General features: G+C 41.2%; 3 protein-coding genes and 1 long non-coding RNA gene across 7 annotated transcripts in view; 3 read left to right on the top strand and 1 right to left on the bottom strand.

Moving 5' to 3' along the window:
* The window catches only part of LOC308331010, a 302,214-nt gene that overhangs the window by 81,216 nt on the left and 204,856 nt on the right, over window positions 1–16,142 (top strand). The window lies entirely within an intron of this gene.
* nms (neuromedin S) lies at window positions 948–7,576 on the top strand. 4 transcript variants are annotated; one of them, XR_013965499.1, is made up of 8 exons: window positions 948–1,246; window positions 1,890–1,942; window positions 3,394–3,450; window positions 4,087–4,113; window positions 4,339–4,395; window positions 5,186–5,260; window positions 6,169–6,245; window positions 7,010–7,576. XR_013965499.1 is itself a non-coding variant. In XM_080785513.1 (7 exons), the coding sequence occupies exons 1-7, from the start codon at window positions 1,165–1,167 to the stop codon at window positions 7,040–7,042; spliced, it is 381 nt and encodes a 126-aa protein (XP_080641639.1). In that variant the 5' UTR covers window positions 948–1,164; the 3' UTR covers window positions 7,043–7,576. The 4 variants fall into 4 exon arrangements, 2 of the variants coding, with proteins under 2 accessions (XP_080641639.1, XP_080641638.1); XR_013965500.1 differs by having other exon boundaries at window positions 7,013–7,070; XM_080785513.1 differs by lacking the exon at window positions 6,169–6,245 and having other exon boundaries at window positions 7,013–7,576.
* Window positions 7,840–13,427, bottom strand: pdcl3 (phosducin-like 3). Its single transcript, XM_080785511.1, has 6 exons — window positions 13,336–13,427; window positions 12,055–12,175; window positions 11,758–11,848; window positions 10,756–10,899; window positions 10,044–10,252; window positions 7,840–8,796 (listed from the first exon to the last, which is right to left on the bottom strand). The coding sequence occupies exons 1-6, from the start codon at window positions 13,339–13,341 to the stop codon at window positions 8,645–8,647; spliced, it is 723 nt and encodes a 240-aa protein (XP_080641637.1). The 5' UTR covers window positions 13,342–13,427; the 3' UTR covers window positions 7,840–8,644.
* dpm2 (dolichyl-phosphate mannosyltransferase subunit 2, regulatory) lies at window positions 15,782–16,033 on the top strand (the record flags this gene model as incomplete). The annotated part of the gene is made up of 1 exon (XM_080785191.1): window positions 15,782–16,033. The coding sequence occupies one exon, from the start codon at window positions 15,782–15,784 to the stop codon at window positions 16,031–16,033; it is 252 nt and encodes an 83-aa protein (XP_080641317.1).

Genomic DNA, 16,142 nt, shown 5'->3' with positions numbered 1-16,142 from the left:
CATACTGTACACGTTTTCCCTATTTTACTGATAATTTCCTGGGTTTTTTTAAGTGTATTTGTACGTCTTTAAATGTTCTGATGAATTGAAAAAGGTGGACCGTGTTGTAAACAAGTTTAGTGCTTTATCATGGTCCATCCACAAAGTAAGTTTTTGTATTGACTTATATGTGCTTTCGTTTGAAATGTAGCCTATACCCATTCTGCATACTGTGAAATATAAAATGTTAATAAATCAATCAAACAATCAATCAAAGAAACACTCTAGTGCTTTATGGACAATAAATAGTAGTATATGTATAGTTTATATGTATAGTTTCATTATATTCCACTGTTACTTTCTTAGCTTACGCATTTCATGATAAATGCTTTATGTGATGTATTCCCATGCTTTTGTTCTTGCTTAATGTAAATCGCTCTGGATTAAGACTAAGAGCGTCGCCTAAATTGTAATTGTACAATTCTAGTTGAATATGTTTAAAATAGGACAGTTTTCCATAACACAGTTGTACCTATTTATAGCCTATGAGGGAAATGAGCATTTCCTGACCATTGATGATGTTGATGCTCTCAGGATAATGACTTTGCCAAACCTGAAACCTTAGCTTTTTGCTGAACCGATTCTCCACTGCACTCTCAGTAGTGGACAGTGGACATTTACAAGCACATGTAAATGTTATATATGCATGTCTACTATAAGTACTTTAGGTTTACTGGCTCTAATACCTAGAAAAGAGAGAGAGAGAGAGAGAGAGAGAGAGAGAGAGAGAGAGAGAGAGTGTGTGTGTGTGTGTGTGTGTGTGTGTGTGTAAGTGTGTGTAAGTGAGTGAGGGGGGCACTTACTCGCGCACGAGGGCTCTGTTGATGACCAAGGCAGTCACCTCGGAAAGCCGTGGGGACATGATTGGTGATTGGTCACCCTTTGCGTGGAAACGTGGGAGAGGATGTTTGTCACCCCGTCAAGTTGGAGCCTTTTTAACTGTGACAGAGCCGTTACCTGATCACAGTTTGTGCTTGTTGTTGTGAGTGAGGGAATAATCACTCGATCGGTGCGGGAGAACTTGCTTAATTGGAGCAGCAAAGCTTCCGAAGTTCCGTGCCTCTCTATTTTCCGTCTTTCTCTCCATCTTTCTCTCCAAGACGCGCAAAAGAACGCAGAGAAGAGATGTCCATCCCCGCTGTGAGACAACTGTTCCTGTTACATTTGGTCTGGTGGTGTCTTGGATGTTGGAGCTGTGCGACAGCAGGTGAGAACAATTACGCGCAATTAAAGCAGAGAACGTGGCTTGATTAGGCTATGTCAGGATTGTCAGCTCTTATTCTTTTGCAACTTGGTTTCATCTAGTATGCCAAACATCGCAAATAAATCTTAGATGTGTTTGTTGAGATGATGGCTACATTAATTGATTTAGTATAAGCTCTTGTTCAGTTTAGATTTTGCTACCTTGATTACAGTTCCTATATCAGTGGTACAGACGTACAGTAGCCTTTATTAATTATCATGTGGTTCTTAAACAAATTCATGTCAAGGGAAAGGAAAACTGTAAACTATTTGTCCGTGAACCCCCATTTGAACATATTTTGTACTAGGGACAAAAGAAGATAGGCATATGGTTTTTTTAAGTATAAAATGTTTCATTAATTAATTTTTCAAAAGAAAGTGACTCGTGTGAGCTTGTATAACTGCTACTTCTGTATAGTATATAAAAAGTATAAAATAGGTTTGAAGTGGTTTAAACAGATTCTTTAAGCTATATTAACTACTAAAAATTAGCTGGGGACCCCCTGGAACCGCCTCAATGACCCCTGGGGGTCCTCAGACCTCACTTTGAGAACATAGCACTGGCCTATATTACCAAATCAATGATGAGCATTTAATCCCTCTTTCAGAGTCCTATGGCAATCAATTCAGACAATGGGAAGATGGGCTTACTTTAAGAAAGGTAATATATGTTTTAATTAATCCATGATATGAATCATTCTATGGACGCATGCTTATTTTTAATGTATTATTGTTGATATATTTTCACATCACTATGATCATATTCTAGTCAGCAAAAGTGGAATTGCTTCCTGTTCTTTATGCAATTACAATTCTGTGCTAAAGAGATATTCATTCAAAACTGTTCCATGCTGCTTTTTCACTTTTTAATCCTACATTAGAATAGAATTTATAGAGTAGTAGTTTTATTAGATGACAACGTTTCAGTTTAAACGACCTTCATCAGGTATCTCTACATTAAAAATGCCTCGAGGTTGGGTGGACCGGCGGTGGACACTGGACATCACAAACATAATTATCCGGACTAGCAAGACCCCCCGTTGCTCCAATTCTCACCAAACCTGCTGTTCAGGGGGTTCAGGGGTCTGCCACGAGAATACAGCCACACCAGGGGCCACGTGTGGCCTTCTACTGGAGCTCTATACATCTTTGTAGTGCTTGAAAGGCATAGGGGGGATTTTAACCCATTTAGACCTGAGGACGAATCTACAAATGCCTTCTAAATCCTGACAGTTTTCTGAAAAACCTATGTTTCTATGTCAGTGGCTCTCAAACATTTTCATGTCAAGGACCCCCAAAATATATGTAATTGGCCGCCGACCCCCATCTGGAAATATGTCGTTCCAAAAAATAGCAGATCTACAAGCTTGTAGATGCTATGCTATTTTTCTGTCTGTCTGTGTGTAATCCACGTAACTCGAGAATCGTTCGCCCCACTGACTTCAAATTCGACAGACGCGGTGCCACACACGTGCCACCGCAGGGGGTGCAGTGCACAGTGTCGAGACGGTCGGACCCACGGTTGTCCAGAACCGTCCCAAAAAGGCCTCTGCCCGGGCTCTGGACAGGCCCCTGCCCAGGGTCCATATATGGACCCTGCTTTTGGGAGGTGTAGTTCCGGACTCTATATAGCTCTAGCTTGTAGAATAGTTGTCTTACCTCGCTATTGAACTGCATGCATGGGAGGCAAAACTGGAACCGGAAATGCATTGAAATACATTGAAGTCAATGAAACACTATTTCTGACCGGTAGCATCCTTTTATCGGTTCATGAATATAAAAGAAGACATATCACAGGCTGTTTTCTTATCACTTGTTTTTGTGATGCACACAGTACACTGTATATGTCATTTATTTTGGGCATCTATAAGCGGTGCCATTTCGGGTGCTCTGCCTGCAGTATTACGAGATTTGGTTGTCTGACTATCAATGATCAACATTCTCACGTTCAGAAAGCATGTGCAGAGTTTAGATACCTCAATACAGTGTACACATCGAAAGCAACACAGCAGAAAACTATTTGTGATATGTCTGATTCATTCATTAATAGTTTGATTAACTGTTGGCACCCCTAATTTCTAATAAAGTGTGTTTTTCTTCTTCTCCATGCAGGTGCCTGATGTTCAGGGTGATGATGTTGGGGACATTGAGCTGGCAGACCAGAATGAGGTCAGTTGTAACTTGATACTCAACCTTTTTAGTTTTTTCAAAAACCCCCAGTTTAATATGCATGCATATTAGGCCACGGACCCCCATTAATAAAAATAATTTATCTCTTGGACTCAAATCTACAGCGTAAAGTCATCGGGGTTAATGTAACGCTGCGAGAGTGCAAATCAAATTGGTTCCATTTGAACACTGTCAAAGAGTTACAGACCCGTAAGGATCCATGTGGTCCCTCCGAGAACCCCTCAAGGACCCCTGGGGTTTCCCGGACCACACGTTGAGAACCAGTGTAACAGAACAGACCTGTAGAAGTTCTTGAAACAGGGTTTTCTCAAATGGGGGTATGTCTACCCCTAGGGGTATGCAGTGGTACTACAGGCGATATCAAAGTGTGAGAGAAAGTGGAAGATGGAAGCATTTATTTTACTGACATCTGTTTAAATTATGATGAAACATCGACAAACTTTGTGTGAAACTGATTATCTGTAAAGTTTTAAAGGAAATTAAATCAATCCTTTCCACAATGTTAAATACATGTACCGGTACTTAAATAATATGCAACTAATACTATACAAATATCAAGATCATTGAGGATCCAGAATAATACTTTCATTACTATATGATTGTTTGTGTTCACAGGAGGAGGCTCAGAATGTATTCAAAAGAGTAAGTTAATTTACAATACCTCTGACTTTTAACTACTTTCAGGACACTTTGGTGTCCCTATTTTGGCCATATGTCATTATAGGCAAAAATATCAAAAGAAAACAAAACTTCATGGGCAAAGATAATCAACTTCAAAATCTAAAAAAAACAGGTCAAAATGACCTCTCAGTCATGCGAGTGTTAAGTGTCCTTACGCCCTAACTGACGTATTGTCTCTCCTTTCAGTTCCTGTTTCATTACTCCAAAGCACACAAGGCTGTGGATGCAGTACACCAAGGCATGGTAAGCAAGCAGAGGCTCACACACCATCCTACTATAAATGTATGTGTGTATCTGCAATCCACGTAACTCCAGAACCGTTCGTTCCACCAACTTCAAATTTGACACACACCTGACGTTCCAGACCACCACAGGGAGTGCAGTGCCCGGCCTTGAGTCGGTGGGATACACCGTTGTCCAGTGGACCTAACGAGCCTAAAGGCCTATTCACAATAGTCCAGTTTTGGAGGTGACCACCTAAAACTACAACATGATGTCACGCTGCAGTGGTCACTGCTTACACAACACATTTCTCTGTTTTTACTAACCATCTAACCGAAAAATGGACTATGAATTGGCCCTTTTAGTCCCCTCACCTGTAAAATTTCCAGCCTCTGCCTCAGCCAATTGATTGACATGACAACCCCACACCTGCCATTTGATTCCACTTTTCACAGTCAGTTTGCACTCTTCAGACACAGGCAGGCAGACAGATACAGAGAACTCCATATACATAACAGTATGGCCACAGACAGATAGTTAAAACGGGACAGTAGCAACTTTCTTTAGTTACTTACATTAATTTAAAAGTATTGAAGATATTAGACAAACTGTTCCTTCAGAATAAATTAATAATTGAGATGGGTGTGAGGTGAACATAAGCTCTCCACTCTCCTTTCCATATTTTACTGGTTATTTGGTTTGAGGAACTGCTTAATTGTTTTGCGTTTTGTTCATGGTAGTAACATAGTAGCAGACATGATGAAACCATTCCAATGTACAGTGAATTAATTAACTATATGATTTTATCTAGTCCCATTCAGTGCATCCCCTGATGCGATTGTCCCCCAAACTGACCCAGAGGAGAAAGAAACAGCTGATACTCCTGGTAAAACATTTACAATATTTATAAAACCATAAAGATCCTTGCAGGCTGCTGCCGTTTTAGTTTTCCGGAAAAAACAGCGGAAAAAACGCTGCAAAGAAATCATAAAAAAACGCAGCAACTAGTCTGCAGGGACCTTAACTGTTAAAGTTGCCTATATGTTTTGATATTAAACGCATATTAAACAGCCAGGCCGGACACATGCATGCTACATAGACGATACGCTGCATTGGCCCCTGGCCGTACATGGTACATTAAACGTTTCTTCCATATTATCTAGGTATAATACGTATCCCTTCTATGCTATATCATCAGGAGTCAGGACTACATGCCTGTAAGGCTGTAAGTAACAAACCAAACCGTTACGTTTGGTTAGCTTGAGAACTCCACAAGTTATTTTTATTGTGGAGATAGTTACATTATTGCTTCAATAGACATTCAAACAGAAAACGTGCATAAGAGGAGAGGCACTGCTTGATCTAGCCAATATGGTGGCCGTAATGTCTCTAACCCATTAAGACCTGAGACCTGACTCTACAAGTTTCTATATCAGTGGTTCTCAAACTATTTTATGTCAAGGACCACAAAAATTATACGTAATTGCCCGCTGACCCCAATCTGAAAATATGTTGTTCCAAGGACCCCCCCCCCCCTACCAGATGCAAAGATATGATATCATATAACAATGTTCGCTGTGAAAGAGTATATATTTTCAAATTTCACAATGTTTCAATAAAAAGCAGATCTACAAGCTCATGCCGTAGTGTTCAAATCCAACTCAAATGATGTTGCTTGTTGCTTTATACTTTTCCCACCGCTATCTTGTGCAATAGACCTTTTTCATGGCAGCCATGTTGTCATATAATAGTACCAAATGACACCAATGACACTAATTGTTCCATTCTATTTAGTGTATTTAGTGTGCCTTTCCAGTGAGACAACAAAAAGCACCCTCGACTCTGTTGCTGAATGGAACGCAACTTTAAAGGTAGGGCAACAGATAGCCTCAGGGACAACTTTAGATATTTTTCTACATTAAGTAGACCACAATATCAGTTGCTTTTTTGAGGGGCCCTAGCCGATCCTATGCCCAACTTTCCGGGCTTGTGTAAACACAAACATTGAAGATAAACGTGAAGACGGAAAAGTGAGGACGCAAATTGTGATTGGCAAGAATGAGATGATGTATGATGAAGAGTGCCCCTCACTTCACACGGGTGTGATTTAAAAAATATATATAATTATCATTACTTCAAATTTCAAACTACTTTGCCTTTGTTTGTTTTTTTACTATTTTGAAAAACATTTTTGAATAGTTAAAATAGCCAATCTACATCAACACGTGAGTTTGCAGATTGGCTATTTTAACTATTCAAAAATAGTTTTCAAAATAGTGAAGTAGTTTAGGGATAAGGGGTTTAGCATGGACAAGAATAGAGCCCTTAGTGCCCACTGCTCCTGATCCAAATGCACTGCATAAATTGCTGCTGTGAAAAAGGTTTATTAAACTGAACCCCCGCAACAAGTTGAAACTGGAATGTACTGTAAATTGTGTATAGTTATCGTTATGCCCACATTTATACTTGGTAAAATAGCAGATCTATGATTATCTTTCTTGGTGTGGACGCCGGCCCTTGAAATGCCAAAAGAAACGTCGAGAAACCTTGAAAAGATTAAGAGTAAGACCAACAGATACATGGACAGTCACTCACACTGACACAACTTTTTTTCTTTCTCTTCCTATCTGGCTAGAAGATCCGCGATCTCCCAGAGGGGATGTTGTAGAACCACCGAGGAGTCGCAACAGAAAGTCATCACCACTTTGCCATCGTGGCAGCAACATGCAGTATTTTACAACGTCTATGTTGTTCCCTCTCCATGGTAACAGACTGGCGTGTGCCTCCGATTGGTCCTCGCCTCTCTGAGTTCCTCTATATAGCCATTACCGGTTGCTTGTTGTAAACCAGATACCTGATGAAGGTTTGTTTAGACCGAAACGTTGTCATCTAATAAAAGCACTGCTCTATAAGTGAAAGACTGTGTGCGGGACCTTTTTCTTCTCATGATTCGCATTCGGTTGCCGGCTCCGACACACCTGTCCTTGTATGAGTGCACAAGGCCTTTTCGTTACAAAACAACGTCTATTCAAACAGAACTTGACGCTTTTCGGAAAATAAATTATTGTAAAGGTAGACATGCACTGCCATGACTGTGTCCTCCTGTTTTCAACCCCAGAAGAATAACCACTTATATATAAATCCTATATACACTTCATTGATTCCCAGGGGTCTATACTTTTCTCACCTCTATATACACACACCAATGCTAAGCCGAAAGCGGCCAATGTAGAAGCTAGCTCACATGCTGTGAGATTCTACTTCATCCATTTTCACTGAATTGTAGCCCATTGTGTTATTCTGACATGCCCAGGATAGGGATGTTAGCATTCATGTGATTACAAATCTGAGACGCATTACTGTGCGAATTAACGGTTTACAGTAATTTTACATTTCGTATCGTCACAAGACAAAGATGGACAGAAACTTTCAAAATACACCTAATGTCCAAAGAAAACCCAAGTCTTTTATAGAATAAATCTTGTAATAAATCAGACAAATGACAGAATCAGTAAAAAGCAGTTACCAAAAAACTGGCATAGATGATGGTAGCAGATCATTTCACTTGTATTTGAACGATTAGAAAATGTATACAGTGCATTCTGTGACAATTACTTTTTACAAGTAAAAATAAAGTATAAAGGATCCAGACAGAGTTGCCTCTGCTTCTATTCAGGAGGGGTGTTAAAACAAAGGATGAATATCAGATTAACAACGTATTAAATTAATTTGGCAGTAACCATCCGTATGGCTGAACATGATGCATAGGGACGCATAATTAACGCACGCGTATAATCACCGTTTCTCAATGTCAGGTCCGAAGAGGACCATGAGGGGACCAAATGGACACCTGTAACCAGATAAATAAAATAAAAAAAGCTACAATCTAACAAGGATCCATGGCCTAATGCATATCAAGCTGGTGGTCCTTCAACTGAAAAAGGTTGAGTAAGAGTATAATTATACACCATGTTAATAGTTTGCATAATTTGATTGAAGAGTGGTGCCGTTAGTTCATCATCATGATCATGGAACACATTATATTCTCCGTTTCTCAGTTTTAAAACGGCTGCATGTAAAACCTATTGTTAACAAGATGTGGATACTGGATATTTGACAAAAATAAAAAAAACCTGTCCCCAATCGTCCTCGACCGAAATCATAATGCCTGCGTAAGTTCCACATAGTGGTGACAGAGCCTTGTGACTGGGGTGTGTGTGTGTGTGTGTGTGTGTGTGTGTGTACGTTCGGGGAAGGACGGGGCTCTTCTCTAATAGTCCTCGTCATCGGAGTCATCGTCGTCTTTCCGCGTGGGGAGTGACTGTCTGATCGAGGTCATGAGTTTGTCTTCGATCTGCTTCTTGGGGTTCTCCTCCAGGTCGGTCTTCACGGCTCCGCTCTCCGATAACCTCCACTCCAACTCTGGATGCCACAGGAGCACGACAGACAGAGAGAGAGAGAGAGAGAAGCATGTAAGACCTCAGCATTAGGGTCGTCACAATGATGAACTCATGAGGCCTATATTCATACTCCACTAGGTGATAAGGTGAAGTTGTGGGAAAAACAAATCTATATAGTATATTGTTCCATGCTAGTCTGTCTGGTCGTGTCTGTGAGCAACGACACCTTGGCCTGAAAGCCTGTCTTAATCCAATCAACCCTTTGATCAAGCTGTATGTAAAAGACCATGTCACACCTATTGTATATTATGAGACCCTGCTTGGCCTGGATAGGTATCACTAGGTAGTTCTCAGGAGGGGGGCGACAGCCAAGACAGTCAGGGCGTCTGTATTGTACCTTTGTGATGGTCATGTTTATCTGTGGACCTGCTTCTGGGGGATAAGAGAGAAGCTCAGGAGGGCTACTGGCTAGTGGGATGGAGACCATGAGAGAGAATGTTGAGTGATACAGGCTAAGCCTGCTAAACTGAGTGATATTGCTGTTCTTGCTGTTCTTCTGAATAAACTTCTAAGATATACATTCACCTTCCGGATGGACATATATTATTTCCATAACAGTGACCACCACGCAGTGGTTGGGAAAAGTATAACATGACGTCAAGCCGTGGCGGTGATAAGCGTCTCGCCGCTCACCCAAACACCTTGTTTTTAACCAACCACCATTTTGGTGGTCACGGTGAGTGGCCGGATGGTAACGAACCACAAGGTTGCCAGTTCGAACCCGGGCTCCCCCAGAGTTAGTGTCGAAGTGTCCTTGAGCAAGACCCTGAATCCCCGAATTGCTCCTGATGTGCAGGTTGGTGCCTTGCATGGTTTCCTCCGACCATCGGTGATGGTATGTAAAGCTACTGTATGTAAAGCGCCTTAGACAAAGGGCTAAAGGCGCTATATAAATGCACCATTTACCATTATATAAATGCACCATTCACCATATCACCTAAAACTGGTGTATGAATAGGCCATTACTTGACGATTAATTGTCACACAAATCATTTTGATTAACGATTTAATTGTTTAATTTAACACTGGAACATGTACATAAGAAGAATTAATGTGGAAATAATAATGGATAGATAGTTTTAACTTTTTATACAGATGAATAGAAACAATACTAACTATTATGCAAAAGAATCAGGATTAGCTCACTAATCCCTTGACTATACTGCGACAGGCCTAGATACGAGGTAGGGGGGGGGGTCTCATACATACCATTAACTTTGAGGTTCATACCACCGAAGACGAGAGGGCCGATGAACTGAGCCTTCATCTCTCCCTCGAAGTAGACGAAGATGGTGGGCAGGTTGCGGTCGGGATAGTTGGGGATACAGGTGGTGGAGATGGACTTGACAAACTTGGTCTGGGGGAACTTCCTGGCCAGCGTGCACAGGTGCTGGTTGATCAGCGTGCACAGAGGGATGCTGGGAGACCGCGGCGGAGAGAACAGAGAAGGAACCGGTTAGTACCAGCCCATTTCATTCTGCATCTTAATCAAACTGTCAAAATACAGGATGCATTTTTGTCTACACCCGTTTGCATTTGTTTCTTGTTGGTCAAGTAGTCTTGTTCGACCAATGAGAAGTTTAAGCTGTGGAATCCAACCTTAGCAGATGTGCTTGGCTGAGACTGTTACATTAAACAGCCCTATTCATTTTGTTAAAATGCTTCAAAACAATACCGGGGGTCCACATGTGAACCGTGCGGCTCCAACGTGGATCTTGGATTCCATGTGGCCCGCCTATGATATCGGGCATCTTGTGATGTAAATTGTCTGTGACATACATCTATGTATGACTGCAAATTTGGGCAACTTTGATCATAAAAATAGAAAAATATAAAGTCTACCAAAAAGGTACCAACTCATGACACTGAAACAGAAAGAATTAACGGGTATAAAAAGGGCCCATCTAGTTGGATGTCTTACCCCTGCTTGTAGAGATGCAGCACCACCCAGATACCCTCACCGGCCTCGTTAACTTCTTTGACGTAGTCCTGGCCAGAGATCTCCCCCACCGCCCCGAACACGTTCTTGATCTGCGTCGCTTTCCACTCTGCAAGGCGCTTCTGTCTGAGATGGCAAAATAAAACAATTAGAAATCCTAAAGTAACAAAAAAGAATCACACCCGTGTGAACTGAGTGGTGCAATAAGGCAGTTGACAGACACCTCCACTTTCAACCGAGGATACCTCTGTCTACAGTGACAAATTTCACACAAATACCATTTGTTATTGTAATTTCAAAACTCTTTTTGTCAGAGAAACAAAGGAAAAACTAATTCAGGACGGGAACCCCTTTTGGTGTTCTAAGCATTATCTTATACTGTTATACTCTCTAGCCATGGTGCGGTGGGGGAGAGGAGAGTGGGCTTAGTGTCCCATTGGCCGTATAGAGCTAGTCTCCCATTGGCTTAGAGGCCAGCTAATCATAAAAGTCTCGTCACTACGTCGCTACTAGATCACGTGACTAGACTAGAAAGTCTGATCATTGATCAGCTCTACAAGCTGATAAAAAACATGGCGAGACTTTCTCCTCTTCACCTGTACATCTCAATGGCAGCCTCGTCCTCAGTAAAGCTGTACATCACAATGGCAGCCTCGTACTCAGTAAAACCCTTTACCTGTACATCTCAATGGCAGCCTCGTCCTCACTAAAGCCCTTTACCTGTACATCTCAATGGCAGCCTCGTCCTCAGTAAAGCCCTTTACCTGTACATCTCAATGGCAGCCTCGTCCTCAGTAAAGCCCTTTACCTGTACATCTCAATGGCAGCCTCGTCCTCGGTAAAACCCTTTAACTGTACATCTCAATGGAAGCCTCGTCCTCTGTAAAACCCTTTACCTGTACATCTCAATGGAAGCCTCGTCCTCAGTAAAACCCTTTACCTGTACATCTCAATGGAAGCCTCGTCCTCAGTAAAGCCCTTTACCTGTACATCTCGATGGCAGCCTCGTCCTCTTCTTCAAACTCGTCCTCGTTGTCGTCCAGCTCATCCAGTGTCATGCTTTCATACGTTTTCACTGTGTCAATAACAAGGCAGGGAGAAGAGTCAATTAGACCATGACGCAGAATACATGTTGTATACTGTATATTATGCAGTATATAAAGTGTATATACACACACACACACACACAATATATAATGTACAGGATATCAAAGTACAGGAACCACTAATCTAATGCACCCCCCCCCCAACCCTAAACAAACAAAGAAACAGCTGTCTTACCAACAGATTGCTGTTGTCGAGCCAGCTCCTCCTCTTCTTCAACATCTTTGGGAGTTTCTTTGGGAGGAAGAATGCCTTTCTTCCGCAGGATATCATTCCACTCGGTGTCTTCATTTGGGTCCTGTGTGGAGGAAATACAAACAAGACATTAATAATATATATTTATCACTAGATCAAAGACAAAGCAACACATTTGATCTTTCTGTACAAACAGAGAAACGCACAACACGAATTATCTCAAAAAGTCATGATTTGTCTGTAGCCAGGGATTCCATCTAATGAGAGTGGTGTGCTAAACGGGATCAAATCCTGGTCAGGACATGAAACATACGCACCGGGATTACACAACTTTATTTTTTGCCACACTAACATACAGTAGCTACAGGCTAAACAGAAGAATACCATAGCAGTACTTATTAATAGTCAAATAATTTAAATAAATGACTTAAATATTATAGACAGTACACGCGTGGTAAAATGTTTAACTTAACTTTTACAGGTGATTGATTGATTGATAGTTTTGGAGAATTACAGTACATTTCAAGCACAACTCAATACAAAAACTGTTAACTGTGGAGTCGACGACACCATAAAGCATTACATTTGTTTACAATAGGGTCCTCCATTTTCAATTCATCAGAGTCTGTAACCCTGAGATAGAACAAATGGAACCAAATGGACCCAATAACGCTCAAGAGTTAAAGAGGACTGGGAACTTTAAAGTGTAGATTGAACCTTTCAGGTCCAAGAGATAAAACAACAATGGTATCAAATGAAGGTGCCTGATAGATAAATACTATAGATCAGTGGTTCCCAAAGTGGGATACGGGGACCCCCAGGGAGTTCCAGGGGTCCCCCAGCTATGATGGATAGTTAGGAACCAAATGGACCCATGGATCTGTAACATATCTGTAACGGGTCCATTTGTACTGTACACTCAGAGTTACAATATAAATTGGGGGTCCCAGAGATATAAACGCCATTAAATGGGGGTCCGTAGCCTAATGTATCTTTTCAAATGGGAGGTCCGCAGGCTAATTACTAGTGTCAATTTGGGGGTCCTTGGCACGAAAAAGTTTGGGAACCACCACTGCTAGAGATACTAACGGATATATTAGACAGTCAGTCACAGATAAATTAGTTTTTAGCCACCCATAGCGGCTAGCATCATAGGACTTCTTTAGCCGAATGTAATGATAATGACACACACACATTATAGACAAGCGTCGTGAAAGATGTGTTTAAAATGAATGAAAAAGAATGTAACGAAAGATTACAAACCTGCATTGTGGCACAAACGGAGAGAGACAGAGAGAGAGTGCTGTTGAAACTGTTCTGTGAAAAAATGAAATCACACCGCTGCTGTCCTCCTGTGTCGCTTCCAGTGTTGCCACATTGTGTGAGAGAAACAAGCAACCAGGGTCCATGAAAACTTACTCTATGGCTCTGATTAAAACAAGCCCAAAAGAAGCCTGGCTAGTGGCTAGGCTATACTCTTGAGCTTGTAGATCTGCTATTTTCAAAACTATCATGGAAAAATGTGACAAAATGTGGAATATTCTTTGAAACATTTTAACAACAACACAAATCCTGTTCTTCCTCCTGGCACAAAGACATTTTTAAATGTAGGGTCCTTTCCTTACAAATACATTAATATGAAGGTCCTTAAGGTCCTCCCTTAATATGAAGGAATTACAGTACAATTAAAGCACAACTCAATACAAATACTGTTAACTATGAATGGACGACCCAATAACCAAAGTCCCTTATAATAAGCGGACATGGCAACACGGGTTGCTTCCTCGCTTCACACGAGGAAACAGAAGGCGCGTCACCTTAAACGCTCCGGAAGAAATAATGACGCTGAAGGAATCCTAAAAATAAGTCATCAAGAAAACTGTGGCATGTTGAAAGAAATACAATTATAAAACCCCAATGAATTTTGTATTTGTGTCACGCGACTCACGCGGTGATAAATGTAATTGTCTGGCAAGTTATTACTTTGAGTTTTAATGCTTCGCCGCCGTAACAAATCATCATAAAAGAAAGTAGTTAAAGGGAACCTTCAACGCCGAGGTGGTGGGGGGGACAATAATATAGTTGCACCCACCCATACGGTATATCCGTTTGGTCTCCGATATGTCCATATATGGAGTGGGAGCGCAGCAGCTGCTGAGAGGCAGCAGCATGCCATTTGTGGCAGCGAGGCAACAACAGCTGTACATAGATCTTACACCTCATGCGCGCGAACACGCACGCGCGCGCACACTCCCACTATGACTCCCACCCCCCACTCCCTTCCTGTGTGAGTTCTCTCTCCTGATTATTGGTATGGTATCCCTACCTCTCTGCCATATATATATATATATATATATATATATATAAAATAAATATGTCTATGCTCTGCCCTACCTGAAGTATCAAAATATTGACTACAAAAAAAGTAATATTCTATTAGAAATAAAGTATTTATTAACAGTTTGCAGAATTAAAATACATTTCATACATTTCCAAACACAACTCAATACAAAAACTGTTTGCATTACACTTGTTTACGATAGGGTCCACCATTTTCAATTCATCAGAACATTTAGAGACGTAGTAGGCCTACTACAAATATACAAAAACAGGAAATCACCATAAAGTCACAAAAAATCACAAGAAATCACACCCGTGTGAAGTGAGGGGCACTAAAATATTAAAGTCTATCTCATGTTAATTAGGTGACGTAATGGTGATGTAAACGGTGCCAACACAAACATTAGACGCCATTAACAATAAAGAGACAATATGACGTAAACAACACATCATGAGTCTTGATGTACATTTTCCCTTCATTGTCAATGCAAACAAACAAACTTTGAACTAAAGACAAACATTAAACCTGCCCCTCAAAAAACAAACAGTGGAAAAAGGGGTTGGTGGGGGATTCAGTCCAGTCCAGTTTCGAATTGCGATGTGGATGTGGTTGTGATCTTGAAGATTTTCAAATAGTTTATACATAAGGCTTAATTGGTTAATTTATTTTTTAGGGGCACTAGCCCTCAGTCTGTTCATGAAAAATGAATAAATATAAGTAAAAAATAAAGTACAGTAGGCTACAGAATATCTCATCTAAACTGTAGAGACCCGTTAACACTGTGAAAGTTCAAGAAAAGAAATGTAACAAAAGAACTGTAACAATTACGATATGTACTGTGATGCCCAATGTGACCCATCCGTTTAATGAAAAATAAAAATAAAAACAAAGTAAAAAAAAAAAAAAAGAATATCTCATCTATATCTCTAAATGCATTAATGCACCACATCTCTGTACATGTGAAGGTACGTAACTCGAGAACCGTTCGCCCCACCGACTTAAACACCACCACAGGGAGTGAGTGCAGTGCCTGGCCTTGAGTCGGTGGGATACACTGTTGTCCAGAACCAGCACAAAAGCCTCTGCCAGGGCTCTGGACAGGGCCCAAATTAGCCAATTGATCACCCCTAGATCTCCATATATGGAGTCGGCCTGTTCTGACATCACAGTAATGATGTTCTGATAGACTCCATATTTGGGCATGCCTGACAAATAACTCCATATATCGGAATAAAAGAGCACCGCTCTAGTTGTACTAATTAGGAGTATTATATGACATAGAGGGCTGACGTCATAGATTGAAGATGACTGACGTCACAGGCTGGTCAAATGAAGAGGTGGTCAACTGATAGCGCTCATTGCTCAGAAATGACCCCCAGCACTGATCAGGCCCTTGGCTTCGGACTGGTGTGCTTCAGTCTCCTGTTGTTTACTTACTACTCCTTCTGGGTCATTGTTCTGCCGTTCCTTGACAGTGGCCATGACCTGCACAGGTACTTCCTTCCCAGGGAGTACTCGGTCATCATCCCTGGTATCGCAGCGGTACTTGCTCTCTTCTGTGTCGGGGCCTTCACCGGAATCGTCATGTGGAGGAATCTTAATCTCAATAAGGTCGACTAGAATATCCACCAGGATGTGGACTGAACTTCCTTGTTCCGACAACAACCGCTCTTAAACAAGGCAGCCACAGTCACTGGGCATTGCATGTGGCGTACAGCCGTGTATTTCT

The sequence above is a fragment of the Protomyctophum bolini genome, assembly GCF_963924005.1.
Source record: "Protomyctophum bolini genome assembly, chromosome: 16".
In the NCBI taxonomy this organism is placed as follows: Eukaryota; Metazoa; Chordata; class Actinopteri; order Myctophiformes; family Myctophidae; genus Protomyctophum; species Protomyctophum bolini.
The sequence above is the reverse complement of the archived record's forward strand: the minus strand, read 5'-3'. Positions and strand labels throughout refer to the sequence as shown.